At 47.1% G+C, this 17,852-nt stretch overlaps 1 protein-coding gene and 1 long non-coding RNA gene across 4 annotated transcripts in view; one reads left to right on the forward strand and one right to left on the reverse strand.

Annotated features, from left to right (window-relative positions):
- LOC140898889 (tapasin-related protein) overlaps positions 1-915 on the reverse strand; it is a 34,064-nt gene extending 33,149 nt beyond the window's left edge. Inside the window, exon 1 of one of the 2 annotated variants that reach the window (XM_073313426.2) lies at positions 82-914. In XM_073313426.2, the coding sequence (XP_073169527.1) occupies positions 82-179 (98 nt within the window). In that variant the 5' untranslated portion in view covers positions 180-914. Of the gene's footprint in view, positions 1-81 lie in introns of both variants that reach the window. The other variant, XM_073313417.2, reaches the window with a different exon arrangement.
- Positions 478-14,907, forward strand: LOC140898957 (uncharacterized). Of its 2 annotated transcripts, none has more exons than XR_012155156.2 (5): positions 478-889; positions 8,357-8,771; positions 12,498-12,616; positions 13,219-13,306; positions 14,631-14,907. It is a non-coding gene; the product is annotated as an uncharacterized LOC140898957 (long non-coding RNA). The 2 variants fall into 2 exon arrangements; XR_012155158.1 differs by lacking the exon at positions 478-889 and adding an exon at positions 4,303-4,321.
- Positions 14,908-17,852: the final 2,945 nt, after the last annotated feature.

The following is a 17,852-nucleotide window of genomic DNA, read 5'->3' on the forward strand; positions in this document are numbered from 1 at the left end:
CTGCAACCTACCCTGGTCTCCCTGGCCCGACACACTGCCCTCAAGTACCAGGAAAGACAGAACGGAGCTCAGAAAACGTACACTGTTATTTCTCCTCTGTCGTGAGTGGAGCTGTCATTCCAGCCAGCTGGAAAAACAAGGAGGCGGCCTTGTGGCCCCTTAGAGACTAACACATTCATTTGGGCAGAAGCTTCCGCGGGCTAGCCCCCACTTCCTCACTAGCACGGCTACCATCGGAAACCACCTGGAAAAGACACCCCAGCCACCTCCTTGGGTCCCACCAGACCCTTATCTCTGGCGTCTCTGAAGCAGAAACATCAGAGCTCCTCGCCCCCACCTCCCGGCTGGGAGGAGACCCTGCCACGTCCCCGCATCCAGGCCCCGGGGCTCGGCGCGATCTCCCTTGGCCGGGGCAGGGGGGTGCAGTGTCCGCGGTGAAATCCTTCCTCTCCCGGGCGCGTTCAGCCTCTTTCCCTCCGTGCCGCAGGGCGGCTGCGCTGTAGCCTGTGCCCACAGCTGTGTGTGAGCGAGGCCCGGGGCGGGGGCGGGCGGCGCCGCTGTCCCTTGACAACGGGCCCCGCGGCCGGCGCCCGGGCGCCCTCCCGCGGGGCAGAGACACCCGGCGGCTGCCCCGCTCCGCCTGCGGGCGCCCCCTTGCCGTGCCCGGGGTCGAAGCGCTGCGGCGGGCGCGCCTCGGTCCCCCGCTGGCCGCACCCCAGGGCCGCGGCGCTGCCGGCCGGGGGCCTCGGGCTGCGGGAAGTAGCCGCTTCTGCCAGGACGCGGCGTATCCGCAAATGGTGCGGACTGCGCCACACAGACACAGGCAAGAAGAAGCTGCCGTGCACAGACCCGCAGAAACCACACAGAAGGCGCAGAGAATAAAGACACAGTGAGTACACACAAGTGAGGGCCAAATTAAAGCCGTTGAACTAGAATAGGCAATTTTCAAAAAAAAAAAAAAAATCCGGAAGAGGGAGGACTGCAAGCCAACCCCACCTGTATCTTTCTGTTGTAATCCTGCTGGAGATGGGAACAAACCTTCCGGATCTATATGAAAACTTCGGGAGCAGATACAAAAGAACAGGGGATAAGAGTAGCCATTTTACCGGAAGCTCTGGAAGTTTATAACATTCTTACAGCAGCCCGCTGAAAATGCTTCTCTTTTGGATGAGGCCTTCACAATGCTTAGGAACTATGGTAACCGTAAGAAAAATGTTGTGTTTGAACGGCACCAGTTCTGTAGTGGCCTCAGCTACACTTAGGGGAAGAGCAGATAGACAAGTATGTCACAGAGCTGAGGCAAAAAGCAAGCGTTTGAGTTTGGAAACACTGAAAAGGATATTCTCAGCTACGGTGCTGTGCTTAGGTTTCAGAGGAGCAGCCGTGTTAGTCTGTATTCGCAAAAAGAAAAGGAGGACTTGTGGCACCTTGGAGACTAACCAGTTTATTTGAGCATGAGCTTTTGTGAGCTGCAGCTCACTTCATCGGGAGCTGTAGCTCAGGAAAGCTTATGGTCAAATAAATTGGTTAGTCTCTAAGGTGCCACAAGTCCTCCTTTTCTTTTTGCGAGTACTGTGCTTAGTGTCACTGATAAAGGGCTAAAGGAAAGGTTGTTGAGGAAAGTGGAAACCTGATTTGGGCTTGCAGAAAGGAATAGGCATTCGCAGAGCCTCCCAAGCCGCAAAGACACAACTAGAGATCCCGTCTGGGCCACATACTGGCAAGTTTGTAGAGGCTGTTACACAAAAGAAGACTTATGGGGAGGGCCCAGCCGCTGGTGAGTCAGAGCAAAGCAGGCACACCAACCACTCACACACAAACTCTGTACACACTGTGGTACAACACACCTAGCCTATGGAAAAATATGCCACAAATGTGGAAAATTAAATCACTATTCTATTTGCAGAGCAACACACTTACCCAAAAGGCAAAGCCACAAATCTCTGACTGAACTAGAATGTGAACAATCTCTTTTTGTGTATACAGTGTCACAGAGAAACAAAAATCCTATAGCTCTGTCAGAAATCATATAGCTTACTCACAGAACCTTGGTATCCTACACTGTAGGTAAGGAAGGTACTTATGAAGTTTTAATCTTGATATTGGGGTGGAAGCTAAATGTTTTCCAATTCAGTGTTTGAGAAAGATAGCAGGTCCCATCTAGATAAAGCAGTCTGATGATGTGCTTATAGCATATGGTGATTCCAGAATATACTCTGAAGGGGAAGTCACTTTAACAACAGCAACTGTTAAAGCTAAGGTCAGTCTTCAATTGAAGACTTCACCTTAGTGATGAAGACTTAATCACTAAGACATTTACAACACTACTGATAGGCAGAGAAGCCTGCATACGGGTACACCTAGTATGTATGAATGAGTATGCTGCACACAAAAGCACACAGCACTAAGAAGAATTGCTTGCACAACACCTGGAATTCTCCAGGGGAGGAGGAGAGTTCTGTGGGAAGCATCGCATATATACAGACCCATCAGTCACCCTTGTCATACAGTGCATGGCTGCGGAACTACACCTTTTGCAGTGACAGACTCAGAAATTCACTCAGACAGTTAGAAAAGGAGAGTCCTAGCCAAAGTGAAGTCACCCACTCCATGGGTTAGCAGTTTAATCATAACTGGGACAAAATACGGCAAGATTAGGATTTGTTTGGATCCCAGATGCCTTACTAAGACTATACTGATACAGCATTATTCTATCCCCACACCAGCAGATGTCCTGACTAGCTGGTAAAAAAGCATATTTATTATGCTAGATAAGAAAGATGGATATTGATAAGTCACATTAGATAATGAGTCATTTGATCTTTGCACTTTTACTACACTCTGGGACAGATACAAGTTTCTCTCTCTTTACCTTTTGGAATAAGAGATAAGGTGGTTCAGTAAAGATAATGCCATAATAAATAGACATGAGGAATGACTAAGAGAACATGCCACTGTGTTCTGTTGTGTTCCAGTGGTTTGAGCTGCACCGTTTATCTGCATGCACACCAGCTGCCCTAGGTGTAACTGTATTGAATGGTGGAGCAGTTGGAGCAAATTGGCTGCTCTGTCACTGTGGTATGAGGAGAGTTGCGTCTGTACTTTGAGGGATCAAGTATTCCTCATTTCAGCATTGAGTTTATAGGCTTTGTCAGTAGGGGGTGCCGGGAGTGTGTCTTGCTATGGCGATTGTCAGCCATCTGGTGGTCTGCATGACTAGTCTCCAGTCCTTAGTGAGGAGTCAGTGAAGGCAATGTCTCAGAAGGAATCCTCAGGGCAAGGGTGAAGAGGTAGTAACATTTAGCAAATCTGGGATGGTTAGTGTTTGTGTGTAGGTAGCTGCTGTTGGCTATGTCTGATCTAAACTTGAGTTTTGCCTTAGCAAAGAGTAGATGCTAGACTTTGTCCTACAGTGCTTATGTGCTCTGTTATGTCTGTGGTATCTGTAAGGGCAGTGTGTTGTTGGCATGTTGGAGTATCACTCAGAGGGCAGAGTAAAGGTTGCATTGCACAAATGGTTTGTACCTTAACTTTTTATTTCCTTGTTTTCAGAGGTTTAAGGTTACCCACTGTCCACATTCTGGAAGGGCATTAGGCCCCACTGAGTAAACCTAACTCTGTATTAATGAAGGTTTGGGGCAGTTAATTTCCTTGGTATTTTAAGGGGAAATATTCTTACTACCCCATAGAGTGGTTGCCCTTGCTGAACCCCTGAGGGGAGGTGCAGTTGCCCTGAATTGTGACACCTGCTACTAGAGGGAGCTGTGGAGACTGTTCTGTTGTTTGAATCCATAAAGAAAAATGCACCAAAATTTGAAAATAAACTCTCCCCATCATGCCAGGCCTGGAAAGAAGGGACTCAGCAGGGGAGGAAGAAGATGACAACATGGGTCAGCACATCTCACAGGTTCCAGATAAAACAGAGGGAGCCATGGTTTAGGGATATCACACCAGCAGGAGCACTATTTCTCCGCACTGCAAGAAGTGCGGTAAGAGGGAAAACGTCACCTGGTCTTTCCACAGTGCCCCACAGAACAGCAAAGAATACGCTGAGCAGAAGCCATCAATGACTGCAGATAGGAGCCACGGAACTAGTTAAGTGACTAGGAGGAGTCGGGTCCAGAGGCAGGTTGTCTCCAGATGAAAGGATATGTGAGCTGTACCATTTCACAGAACTGTATATGGTGGAGACTGAACAGATGTCATCACCTGTATTATGTTAATGTAAAGGTTAATGATGTGATATTGACAATGGAGAGAGATACAGGAGTGGCAATGACCATGATCTCTGAGGGCGCTTACAAAAAAAATGTTATCTGAGGTAAGAAACTATTGTGCTTTTACAGAATTGCAATAAAGGCAGAGAGGGGTATTAAGGTGTCTCCCTGTCACTGTAACTTATAAAGGTGTCTGTTCACCATTAGAATTAATTGTAATGGAAGGAAATGGCCTCCTAGTAATAGTCAGAGACTGGCTATACAAGATTAAATTGGATTGTGGTACATCATCTGCCAGACAGAGTGGGGGTACTAAAAGACCAGTGTAATTAGTGCAGATACGGGTTTGGTTAAAGACATACACCAGCAAAGCAAAGGCCAGTCCTAAATTTCTGAAGACTACACCTGTTCCATATGCTCCGTTAAGAGCCCATGGAAAAGCAACTGGATGACTTGCAAAAGCAGGGTATAATTTCTCTATGGAGTCCAGTGAAAGAACTGTACTAATTGTGTGTATCCCAAAAGGTGATGGTAGTGTTAAGAATTTGTAGGGATTATAAAGTCACTATAAACCCTGGGCTGGAGATGGATAAATATCTATTTCCTAAACCACAAGATTTATTTGCAAAAGCTGACAGAGGGAATGAAGTCGAGCAAACTAGACTTGCCCCAAGCTTACCAGCAGATGGCAATGTAGCCAGATGCAAAAACATTTCTGTCCACAAAACACACACAAGGGTATTTAGGTATGAAAGATTACCCTATGGGGAGCTAGCACGCCTGTTCTGTTTCAATGAATAACAGATCAGGCACTGCAGGAGGTAAATGGTGGTGTCTGTTATTTAGAAGATCTATTAATAACTGGGAGGACTTCAGAGGAACATTAAAAATATCTAGAGGGGACTTTAAAGAGATTGCAAAAAAATTGTAAAGTTAACAGAGATAAGTGTGCTCTTTTTCAAAATCAGGTTACTTGTTTGAGGCATTGTGTAGATGCAGAAGAGGTTTACCTATTAAAAGAGAATACAAAATCCATTGAGAACGCTCCAGTGCTGTACGCTGTCTCAGAGCTTAGATTGTTTCTGACCATGTTAAATTATTATGGAAGATTCATTCCAAATTTAGCAACATTAATTGCAGAAACTATAAAGTGGGTTTGGATGGAAAAGGAACATAAAACTTTTAAGGTAGTGAAAAAGAAACTAGTTCCAGTTTATTGGTAGATTGTAAAACTGAGCTATCCATAATTAGGGCCCTGAGAAAATTGTGACTGCACAGAAATTGTGGAATTAGCCCAGTACTGCAATTTTTCCTACAGTAGGAAAGTAAAAGTGGGCACCTGTATGTTCTCATGCTTGGGGAAATCTATAGCCTCACCTGAACTTGTGCTTCAACGTAAAACTGCCCATGGATGCCTGCTTCTGTCGCTCCATTGTAGGGGAAATCGCAGCAGTTTGGGGTGATTCAGTGTCTGTTTTTATACAAAGGAATGCAGCAGTGACCTTTTACTGATGGCATTCTGTGTACATCCTGTGAAATTTGCTATTTTACCTGTGACTGCTGTAATTAAAAAACAAACAAAAACAAAAAAAACCCAAGATTTTCTCAGGGCCCTACCCATAACTTAGCCTGTGATGCCTCTCCTGTAGGAATTGGGCCTGTCATTTCACACATTTGTAAAGATGGGAGTGAAAAATCCATAGCATTTGCTGGCAGAACATTATCAAAGGCTGAGAGAAAAGACTCTCAAATTAAAAAAGAAGCTTTAGCATCATTTGGGAGGTTATTAAATTCCATGAATACCTGTTTAGGAAACAATTGACCTTAATCGCTGATTTAGAAGTATAGGGTTGGAAGGGACCGCAAGGGTCATCTAGTCTAACCCCCTGCTAAGATGCAGGATTTGTTGTGTCTAAACCATCCAAGACCGATGTTATCCAGCCTCCTTTTGAAAACCTCCAGTGAAGACTCTTCCACAACCTCCCGAGGCAGTCTGTTCCATTGTCCTACTGTTATTAGTGTTAGGAAGTTTAATCCACTGGTAAAAATACTGGGTCCAAAGGCGTTCCACCATTAGTGGCAGCAAGGCTGAAGCGATGGGATTTGATCTTAGCAGCGTACCCGTATGCCATTTATTATAGACCATCAGAAATACATGCTACTGCAGAAGCACTGTCCTATTTGCCCCTTTACACAGGGAAACAGAGAGGAAAACTCTGCATATCGAGTCTCTTTCCTAGATGACCTTCCTATTTCAGCTAATGATATTGCTCTGGAAATAAGAACCAAAATGGGATCTTTTAAAGTGATGCACTATGCACTATCAGGGTGGCCAAATCACATAACCGAAGAACAACTTAGCCCTTACTATTTCAGGGAACTGGAGTTATCCCTGTAGGATGGTTGTTTACTATGGGGACTAGGGTTGCCTGGTGTCCAGTTTTTGACCAGAATGCCCTGTCGAAAAGGGACCCTGGCGGCTCTCGTCAGCACTGCTGACCAGGCCTTTAAAATTCCAGTTGGCCACCCACAGCAGCTCCTGGGAAGCTGCCAGCATATCCGTCTGGCTCCAAGGCATAGGGGTGGCCACAGGGGCTCTGCATGCTGCCCCCACCCCGAGCGCCGGTTCTGCAGCTCCTGTTGGCCAAGAACCCCAGCCAATGGGAGCTGTGGGGATGGCGCCTGCAGGCAGGGGCAGTGCGCGGAGCTGCCTTGCCGCACCTCCACCTAGGAGCCAGAGGGAGGAGATGCTGCTTCTGAGAGCTGCCTGAGGTGAGTGCCACCCAAAGTCCACATCCCGAACCTCCTCTCGTGCCCCAACTTCTTGCCCCATCCCTGAGCCCCCTCCTGCACCCAAACTCCCTCCCAAACCTCCCCTTCCCAAACCCCTACCCCAGCCTGGAGCGCCGTCCTGCACCCCAAACCTCTCATTTCTGTGGAGCCCACACCACCAGCCCAGAGCCTGTACCCCCTCCCACACCCTGCCCCAATCTGGAGCCCCCTTCCACACTCCAAACCCCTCTGCCCCGCCCAGAGCCTCCTCCTGCACCCCAAACCCATCATCTCCAGCCCCACCCCAGAGCCCGCACCCCCAGCTAGAGCCCCCACCCCCTCTCACACCCCAACCCCCTACCCTAGCACGGTAAAAATGAGTGAGTGAGCGAGGGTGGGGGAGAGCAAGCGACAGAAGGAGGGGGAAATGGAGTGCAGGGTGGGACCGCAGAGAAGGGGCAGGGGTAGGGCCTCAGAGAAGGGATGGGGTAAGGACGTTTGGTATTGTGTGATTAGAAAGTTGGCAACCCTAGTCCTGTGTAAGGCAGTAATGACATTTTCATGAGAAGCAGGGAATGAAGAGGGAAAGATGTCTGAAGCCTGGGTCCAGCAGAATGAGCCTTACCTGGATTTTAGCTTTTTGTCCATATTGTGTTACAGCCTATACTGGTTTCCTGACAGCCCTTCCCCCAGGTTTTTCTGTCTAGGGTAGAGAGTATTGGTACAAAATTACAAGGGGCGGATGAAGTGGGAAGAAGGTGTGGTAAAGCAGATATTGGGATCAGTGACACATCTGGTAGAGGTAAAAGGGGGCGTGGGGGAAATGAAGAGGCATTCATTGTTACCAGATAAAGGCTCAGTACAATTATAGGGTGTGGCTCCTGAAGTTGATTTAAGCAGGGTCTGAATGAGCTCTTCACTGACATCTAGTGATTAGCTGGGGGGAAAGACTTCAGGAACCAGCCTTGTTTGCATAGGCATGCCTATTGTGCCAAGATGTGCAGCGTGAGTGATGGAGCAGCTTTGCCCAAATGACCACTTTTGGCTGGTGTAGGACTGCAGGTTACTTTGGTGTTGGGTGCAGGGGTGAGGAAAGGTTGTTGTCCTCGTTGTATGAGTGGGGGCAGCAGGACTGTGCTTGGCCTGCCCTGATTGAGCGCGGTCACCCTCAACTTTACTGCACTCACTAAGCAGGGGTGGGGTGCCAAAGGCTAGCGGAGAGGTGATTTGGGGGTGACTGACTGAGGTGGTATAATAGGTATAGGCTTTGCCCAGAGAGTCCCAGACATTGTTCTGACCCTTTTGCTCTCTACAGTTTAATAACTAAGTGGATTATACTCATTTGGGAGTCTCTTGTTTTGTTACAGATCACTAGCTCTGAAGTGGCTGATGCCCAGGTGCGTGTGACCTGCTGTGGGGCAGTATCTCCCGTACAAGAGACTGACCAGTCTGCTTTAGGAGCAAGGCTGCTCTTCTAACGGCTGAAATTACTGAGAGCTGTGTTAAGGGGCGGGACGTCAAGGCATCGCAGAGGTGGCAGTAGAGCGGCACAGTGGTGGCGTGAACAACGAGGCGGCCAGCGGCCGAGGGACTGGCAGCGACGTGGCCAGCGGCAGGGTGAACGATGAAGCAGTGGCGGCAGCAGGCAGCAAGGCAGAGTGAAGGGTGGAGCAAGCCGCTGAGGCACTGTTCAGCCCCTCCCCCATACCCACTGTGGTGGGAGGTGAACTCACCCGAACGCACCTCTGAATTCTTCATCTTTGCTGACCAAGCACAACAACTGTGAGTGCAATGTGGTGGAGGGAGAGGGGAGTGGCATGTTAATGGAACACTTTGTCGGACTTTCACACTGCAAGGTGAGAACCTGAGGCAAAGAACACTGCCCAGTGTATTGTGGGGTGGGGGTTTTGCTCATGGTCACATGCTTGTGGTGGTTCCCCAAATTAATGCTGGCTTCCTTTCTCCTTTTTATTGAAAGTTTTCTTTTCTACATTCAGACTCAGTACTTGCCAGAGGGGAAGTATTGACCCTTAGAGGTGCCCAAGGGCGGTGTAATTTTTCCCAGATTACCGGTGGGGACTCAGGCCAGTTCTGTATTCTGTTGTTAAGAGGGATCCCTAGATATTGAACCCAACCTCACCTGGCAGAAGGGTTACATTAGTAAAAACAGTTACTTCTACTCTAAAGAGCTAATAGAGAGGATAGAGGCAGATCTGTCAGAAAGGTGTTTGAGAACTGCCAGCGTGTTAAATGCAGGATGGGAGTGATTGGGGTTTTATTGTCAGGATTATTTTCTCTTTGTTATAGACAGTCCTGAGATACAACATCCTCATGCCCAAAAAGATATCTGGGTTCAATCTCTCTCTGCAGACAGTGAATGCTTCCTGCACAGCAGCCTTGGAGCACAGTTTGATCTGCTCCTTTCAGCCAGGTCACTTCCCACCATTGCCCCAGCTCCCTGGGTGATAAGAACCAGCCAACTGGGAAACGGGGGAGGAGAGGGTTTAAAACAGGACTATCGATTATAAATATTGTTACAAATCTGGAGCATCCAAGGACTTCCCTGTTGTCATTCTGATGAACTGCATGGCCCCTGAGGGCTGCACTGTGTCTGTGTGCATAGGACTTGGCTTCTCCTGCCCCAAAAATCTGGGCCTCAATGACTGGAGCAAAAGGAGATTCTCCACTAGATGTTAGCAGTATAGAGTCTATGGTAAATAACTAAGCATTTCTGATTCTATCCAGCAATGCCCTAGAGTGCACATATACACAAAATAGTTGAGTACAGTGTTAGTGCTGTTTTATAATGGGGATGATTCCTCCCTGGGCTCAATCGTTAAGTAGTCCCAGCCCTGGTATGGGGCCATATCCCCAGGGCTTCCTCCCTGGAGACACTATCTTCCTACAGCTGGGCTCAGTCCTTTCTCAGTCCCAGCAGCCAGCCGGGAGCTCCTTCATTGCTCCCCCAGTCCCTGCTAGCAAATTGTCTTTGGCTCAGTCCTAGCAGCCAGGCAGGAGCCTCTTACTCCCCCGGTCCCTGCCCCTGCTTAGCTGCCTGTGCTCCTGCCGCTTTTCCAGCCAGGCACACAGTCCTTTCTTCTCCAGCTCCAAACAGCAACTAACTGATGATCTGTTCTGCAGCTCCTTTTATATGGCCCTCCTGGCCCCTGATTGGCCATTCCAGCAGCCCCTCTGATTGGTTGCTTCCTCTCAACCACTCTAGGCCTCGTGGAGGATCTCTCCACAGCTCCTTTCCTGGGATGGGTGTGGCAAACCCTGAGGCCTCCAGCCGGGGCCTTTGGGCCTACTCCACCCCATCACAGGCCCCCAGATAACAAAGTCCAATAATTTTGGATCGTGTCCCTGTACTATGGTCCTAGTCAAACACTTAGAACATTAGTTCCCTCACCCTGCATGGAACTTAGGGTGTTTCCATAAAGCACAGTTTCTGTCTCTAGGTATTTATAGAGCACCAGCACCATAGAAACCAGGCACTGTATTAATAGGCCTCCTCTCATGCCCGGTCCTTCCAGGGGGCCCTTCGCTACCCTCTCTCTCCTCCATGTCATTAAGTAGCCACAGTGCAACAGGTAAATCAGAAAGGTCTTCACAGGCTATTCGTGCTCTGGAGCAGAACGTTTCCTCCTCATTCATGATGTAGACTGATCCAGTCTCCCTGGTTTCAGTAATGCCGGATATGCAATAGCTCCAGCATGGCCACTGTTGATGGCAAGATGCTGTAAGGCTTCATTTCTCTCAGATCATCCCTGCGGAAGGTAAACGATGGAAGCGACATGAATAAACCACCCCAGGGGCAGAGGGGGTTACAGGCTGTTATACCCTGGGCTGGATAAAAGGAGAGGACCGGGTCAGCCAACCAGTGTTCTGAGCATTGTGGGCATTCACTGGAGCCCACTTGGCTCAGGACACATTACCATCCCCTTCATTACATACAACCAGTAACCCACTTAATGAAACAAACATTATACTCAAGTTGTGTGTAGATTTCCTGTCAAACTGCTGCAGACTAGCTTAGGCCACACACATACAACCTAGAGACCGATTTTACAGGTATCTAGGTATTTAAATACCTTTGAAAATTTGCCCCCAGTGATTATTTTGCAGTTCCCATTTTGACCACTAGATGCCATTGTTCTTTCACAGGAATAGAACTGCCACTACTCCCAGTAGCTAAGGAAGTGGTGGGTCATAATATCATCACATGGGCATTTCTGCAGGATCTGGGACGCCTCTTATGTTTAATGCTTGTTAATAATGGATCCTCTTTCCCATTTCTTTGTTTAAAGCTTCAGGATGATTGTGTGATGATGCAGATGGAAACCAAGAACAACTGTGTCCCCTTTTACATGGAGAACATAAATTCAAAGAGAGATTTTCCCCCTGGTGTTATATATGTCTACAAGCTTTAAACAGATGCCTCTTGAAAATTTTTAGTCTCAGGGCCAAAAATCTTAACAAGACAACTGTAAAGAAACTGATTGGATGAACAGGGACTCTCTGGGGTGATGGTGCCATGCAAGGTGGGAGCCCCGTGTATTTGGAATCCACCTCAGTAGGTCTTTGGTAGAGAGAAATTGATATTAAAAGAAAACATATAATGCCCTCCTCTGTCCTCCCATTCCCAGGTCTCACAAAAGAATATCAGTTTCTCTTTCTCAGCTGAGCAAGAACTTTCTTTGTCAAACATCAAACCAGCTTCAGTGCTGATATGTAATTACTATAAAAGAGGTAGGAGGCCTGGCTGAGATCCTTGTCTATTTCCACTAAACTGGGTGATGTTTATTTGCCCTTTCCTGCTGGTACCTTACCACAATTGACAAAAGGCCACAACCAGTCTGTGTGTTGGATGTTAGCCCCATGCCCCTCCCAGATGCGACCAGTAGACTCATTGGAACTCACCAGACACTGCCTGGTTTTTGTAGCTCTGCCTTGGGAATGGATCAGTCCAAAATGGGGAGATTTCAAGAGAGGTTCAGAAAGTCACTAAATATTTGATGAAAATGTCAGATTCTGCCCAAGAGTTTATAGATCAGCTGTGAAGACAGGTCATTCTGAAACAAGGGAGGCTGTGAAGCAGGGGGAACTCTTGGTGCCAACTGGTGGAAGACACAGGGATGCATAAATGTTACAGGGATCCCTCTGGGTCTGGTATTTACATACTACTTTGTCAGAGTCTGATGCAAGGTCTCTACTGAAATCTTGTCACACTGGCCATCATAATCATTGCAAAATATACGTATGGTTAATATGTAAAGAGGTATGCATATATAATGAAAATTATGTTTTAAGTTCTGTGAGTTGAATGCACCCACCAGCAGTGGATAAACAAGTTTATTTCAGCCAGAAAATGTTTATCTATTGGTCTGTCTACAATTCAATTGGATATTGTATACTTCAGAATGAACACCTATTTACAGTCTGAGCAAAATGCTAATCAAGTGATTGCAAAGTCTCCAGTGAAGACAATGGATTTCTTTTTTACTACAGCTGTAGGGACAGAAACAAACTCTGCACTTTTCCACTGAGGAGGCAAGAGGTCAGCATACTTGTATTATGAATGGAAGATCACAGCCTAGCTTGGCTGTAATACGCTGGAAGGATTTTGGGTGAGTTTTTGCTCTGTCTGAGATGACAAGTAAAGTATAGGCTCTAGAATGCATGTTACGATTTTATTTTATATGTAACACTTTGTTTCCAAAATGTCTGCTTATTATCACTTGACTCTCTGCTCTTTGTTTAAAAAACAAAACAAAAAACTTTCTCTATAGACAAATCTAAGTGCTGTGTGTAAAGCAGAGCTGTGCTGTACTGCTCTTTGGGAATGGCAGATCTGGAGAAGCTGAGAGTGTCCAGTGGATCAGGGGCTTCGCACTGCAGGTGGATGCTTGGAGGGCTCAGGGGTTGGAGCGTATCTATCATTAACCAGTACAGAGAGTGGGGCTTGGAAGGTAGCGCTTGTCTTGCCCCAGGCTGGTGGTGGTGGAGAACCGCCCCACAGCAGGTACAGACAAGGCTTCCTCATGCTCAGGGTGAGTGGTAGCTAGGTCCCTTTTATCCATGGATACCCCTGGGAAGCATCACACAGGCTTCAACTTCTCAAAGGTTTTTGTGAGTTGGGAATACTCTGTAATGGGGGCAGGGGACATTCATATGGCGGTTACAGCAGGGGTTTGATAGAATGTGACATTTGGGTTTTTTCTTTTCCAAGCAAACACGTCTTGCTGAGTGCAGCACAGCCTGTGGTCAGACATCTCACCCGGAAAGCAGCTGCAAGTCTGCAGCGATTAGAGTAACATGTGAGTGATACTTTACATAGAGAGCGATAAGAATAGGGAGAGGGGAAGGTGGGGGGAGGAGAGAGTGGGTGGCATGCGGAGATGTAATTAAAAGAAAGGAAGAGTTGTTCCAAATCCAGAATGCTCTGAGGTATTTGAAAATGAGCCCATGTCACTGGAAAAATATACAAGATTTTGCAGATGTTGGGCTTGGAAGTGAATCCCTTTTTACAGTGAAAGTAAACCTATTCCTGAGGAGAAAATGGGCCCATCAGGAGGGATTTTCAAAAGCAACTAAATGACTTAGGAGCACACGTGCTACTGAAAGTCTGTGGGCCATGTACTCTTGAGGCACTTTTGAAAGTCCCGCACATCAGCTGAAAGCAACTCTGGAATCGGAACTCTTGCATATTCAGGATTTGAAACGTCTCACAGTGCTGATGCTGTAACAGCCACTTCAGGGAACTTCATGGAAAAGTGAAACGTGGGGCATGAAATTGCCTCAAACACGGTGAAAATCTCTGTGCTGACTTCTACAGCTGCAGTTTCATGCAGCTGCAGTGATTTGTAGAGCAGGAGATGAAAGGAAGTGGGATTAAGTGTGGATTTTTCCCTCCTGGCACAACCAGAATTCCCATTAAAGCCCATGGGGCAGATTCTGATTTCTCTTGCTCCAGCATAAATCAAGAGTAACTCCCATGAAGTCCACTGAGTTACAGCAATGAAGGAGAGAACATGGGTGGGGATGTAGGATTGCTCTGCATGGGCCCAACAGACTGTTTCATGTAATTAATAGAACCCCCCTTTCAGGACTGGCCTGTTTAGCTGTACAGAATGACATCATTTTCTGGGGAGAAAATTGGGCTTTTTTTTTTTTTGGTGCAGACTCCCCCTTTTCATTGTGGTGACAGAGTGCTGAGGCTGAACAGCACCCTCATGGCTTTAGCCTCCATTAGTTCCCCTGGGGACAGCTGCTAGGGCAATTAGCTAATCAGAAGGGGAGGCAAGGAACACATTAGCCCTCAGCTGGCTAACCTGATAGAAGCCAGGAAGGAAGTGCTACAAGGGAAGGAGGACTTGGCTAGCTGAGTCCAGGCTGAAAGTTCCCAAGAGAGGGAAATCTCTTTTCCTCCTAGGATCCTGGTAAAGATGGAGTTAAACATGTAGGATTAAAAACTGTGATGTTGCTCTGTACTGGTGTTGGTGGAAGGGTTTGGAATAAAATACAGACTGAACACTAAAAGAAAGTGGGTCTGAGCAGTTTCTGGAGCATCAGAGGATGGACAGAGCATCACCCTGTTATAATCACTCATGGTTTTTACTCTGTTTTTTCTCTTCTTCACAGGACAAGCGTGGAATGTGAACTGAGGAAAGAAGCCAGACAGCTTATTTCCCTCTGACTATAGACTGTTAGTAAATGTTACACTTACAGTCTGACAGACCGCACACTGTGACTGTGCAGTAGGTGACTTGGCTAGATTCAGCTCTAGTGTGTAGGTCCCCTCCATGAACTCCCCCCAGATCTAGAAGACCACACACTACCCTGGTTCCACGGTCAGACTGAGAACAGTAATTGGTCAAAGCATGTAACATTTCCCATAATAAACTTCTCATATTCCACATACCTGGGTCCTGGTTATCTTGTTCTCGCCACACACTTTAGTGGCATGAAACTGAAGAACATTTTTTTGCTAGTAAACTCAATGGCATTTCTCTTTTGTAGTGCAATAATAACTTATAAATACCCCTGCTGACCAATTCCAAAATTTCAGGGAATGTTCTAGACATCAGTGGGCAGAACCCTGCAGATTTTGAAGAAACATGGACAACTGGAAAAGCCTGATTTTCCACTGGTACATGTGTGATTTAAAGTCAGGCATACAGGATGCCCATTTGGTGCTGCGGGCAGAGAAATCTCTGGTGCCCCCTGCTGCTGCATACACAAATCACAGGCAGCTGTTTAATATGCTGCTGTCTCTCCCTTAGGTGGATTGCTGGGCCTATGTAAGCAATGATGTGTGCAATTTCTATTAGAGCTAGAGGCAATCCCAAAAAGAAAGTAACAAAAGGGCAATTGAGTTATGCATGACTCTTGGATGAATCGTCAGGAATATTGTGGGCAAGACAAAGTACCTGCTTCACAGCTCTGCCAATGCCCCTCAGTCCTGCCCTGCAACCCCCTGCTATTCCAGTCCTGGGCTCCCTACACAGCTCTGCCAGTGCCCCTCAGTCCTGCCTACAGCCTCCCTGCTAGTCCAGTCCTAGTCATCTCTTAAGAGCACTATTCACTAAGTCTTCCACAAATTTCCATACTACATATAACCTGATCACTGTGGAATTAAAAAACCCCACACACCCCTCCTTTTGTAAGTAAGGGAAGGGTAAGTAAGAAGGGGACTGTGCCATTTAAAGGACAGAGCATCCCTCTGCCTTATCCACCTCACAGCACCTTCCCAATTACTCAGTCCATTACAGGAAAAACAAAAGGGAAAGTTGGCACCATTCCATTTGGCCTCATTCCATTTGGCCTCATTCAGTGCTGAATCAGTCACTCCTCCCCCCCACCCCCCTTCCCTTGATCCTTGTCCCTAGGTTGTACCAGCTTTAGGTCAGTACTCAGTTCAGAGAATACCACAATTACCCTAATGCAGGACAGGACCCACACAATCAGTGTGTTGCTTGTGTCTATGATACAGCTAGAGCCAACGATTATGGGGCCCCTGTCATGCGACTGTCCCCTTGTCAGTCTGACCCACATCATATTTCTGGGACCAACACATACCGTCTAGTTTGTTCCCAGTACCCCTTCACATCAGAGCATTAAAACAAGGAGGGGAGGTCCTGACTGACTACTAGATAGTGTGGCAAGGCATCTCCTTCACCCCAGCAGGCTCACTGCTTCCCCCTCTGGCAGTGGGGGCCTGGAGTAAGTCAGCCCTGCTCCGGATGGTGTTTATTCTCCTGCTTGGGATTTATTTCTCAATATTTTCCAAGTAGGTCTCAGAGCAGGCCCAAGGAGTGCCCCTCCACCAAACAAAAATAAATACGTTCATAACACAAAGCAAAAGGGAATACCTTTTCCTATCCTTCTCTGGAGGCGTGTTGCCTCTTATTGGCCCTGGAGTACCAGTTCTTCCCCTAAACAGGCAGGCAGGTAGCTTCCACTGTAAAGAGGAGAGCAACCATACAACCTGGCAAAGCCTTTCTCCCTGCTGCCACTAGCCCTGCAGCAGCTTGTCTCTCACCTGAGGAGGCATTTTTAAAAGTCTCAGGTAGCCCTTAATTAGACTCAGGTGTCCCTAGTTGACCTGAGGTAACCCCTTTTCAGCTTCTTGCCCCAGAATGAGAGAGGCTAATATACCCGCCCACTTCCCAGAACCCAACAGGACCCCAGCCTGACTTTGTCATAATAGTAACAAGCTAGCAAGGCTGACTCTAGGGTTAAATGCTGTGGGCATGCCTACATGGCCCTGCAGTTGGAAGTACAGGGGTGTAACAGTGCATACTAATGTGCTACACTATAACTGCCCCGTGTAGACCCTGTGAGCCAAACTAAAAGTTACATCATTTACATTAATGTAGTCCTGTTTCAGGAGTATGGCAGTGCAAATTATGTACCTTTTATTTGCACCTGTAGGGTTTATATGGGGGCAGTTACAGGAAAGAATACTAGTGCACAGGGCAGTTTGCACCCCTCCACTTCAAATTGCAGGGCCATGTAGACATTTATTTTAGAGAAAAAATAATGAAAATACAGTAATGATTAGTGTAGACAGTATTTCCACCAATAGATGCTGCTGTATCTTTATCTTAGTGTTATGTTGTTGTCTTGTGTGTTGTGTATGTTGATGTGGGGAATTTAGCTGGGAATTCAGTCCTGCCTGTGGTGCTGGAGTTATTACTAGCCGTGTCCCAATAAATACTTTGGGTTCTACAAGCAAGTATTACAACTGGTGGCACCAGCTTCAAGATGGCAAAATCAGTTCTGCCTGAGAAGAAATGTGCTGATCGTGCAGATGAGACTGGAGTCTGTGAATAGTTGGCAGACTCTCAGCTGTTGCTCTCTGTTAATGAGTGGTCTGGTGAAAAAGCAGCACGTACCTAGCAGTGTGTTTGGATGGTGACTCCAACTAATTTTACCAGCACCTTTCCAGTGTGGATCATGGTTTTTAGAGACAGTAACAGGAACATTTGTATGACCACCATGTGGGGGGTGGGGGGGAAGAGATTCATCATTTTGAAATACTGGAAGGAATGGTAAGCCAGGAAGTGGCAGGGAGGGGAACATCTGTGTAGGTATTTGAGTGCATTGCAGACACTGTTCGAAAGGACTTTCCCTGCACCACCCTGCCTGGGAGATGGCTCAAATGAAGCAGAATCTGTTGCACCGAATCTGGAACTGGCAATGCAGAGAGGAGGCGTATGCCTAGTGGCGAGCTGTGAGAGAATCCCGTGTGAAAAGTAGTTTATAAACTGTTCAGCAGAGGATCTTCATAAGCTGATGGTGAAGAAAGATCACATACTGGACAAACCTAAGGGCCAGATTATACACAGAGTTGCAAATGTG

This window comes from Lepidochelys kempii, chromosome 1 (genome assembly GCF_965140285.1).
Source record: "Lepidochelys kempii isolate rLepKem1 chromosome 1, rLepKem1.hap1, whole genome shotgun sequence".
Taxonomy (NCBI): domain Eukaryota; kingdom Metazoa; phylum Chordata; order Testudines; family Cheloniidae; genus Lepidochelys; species Lepidochelys kempii.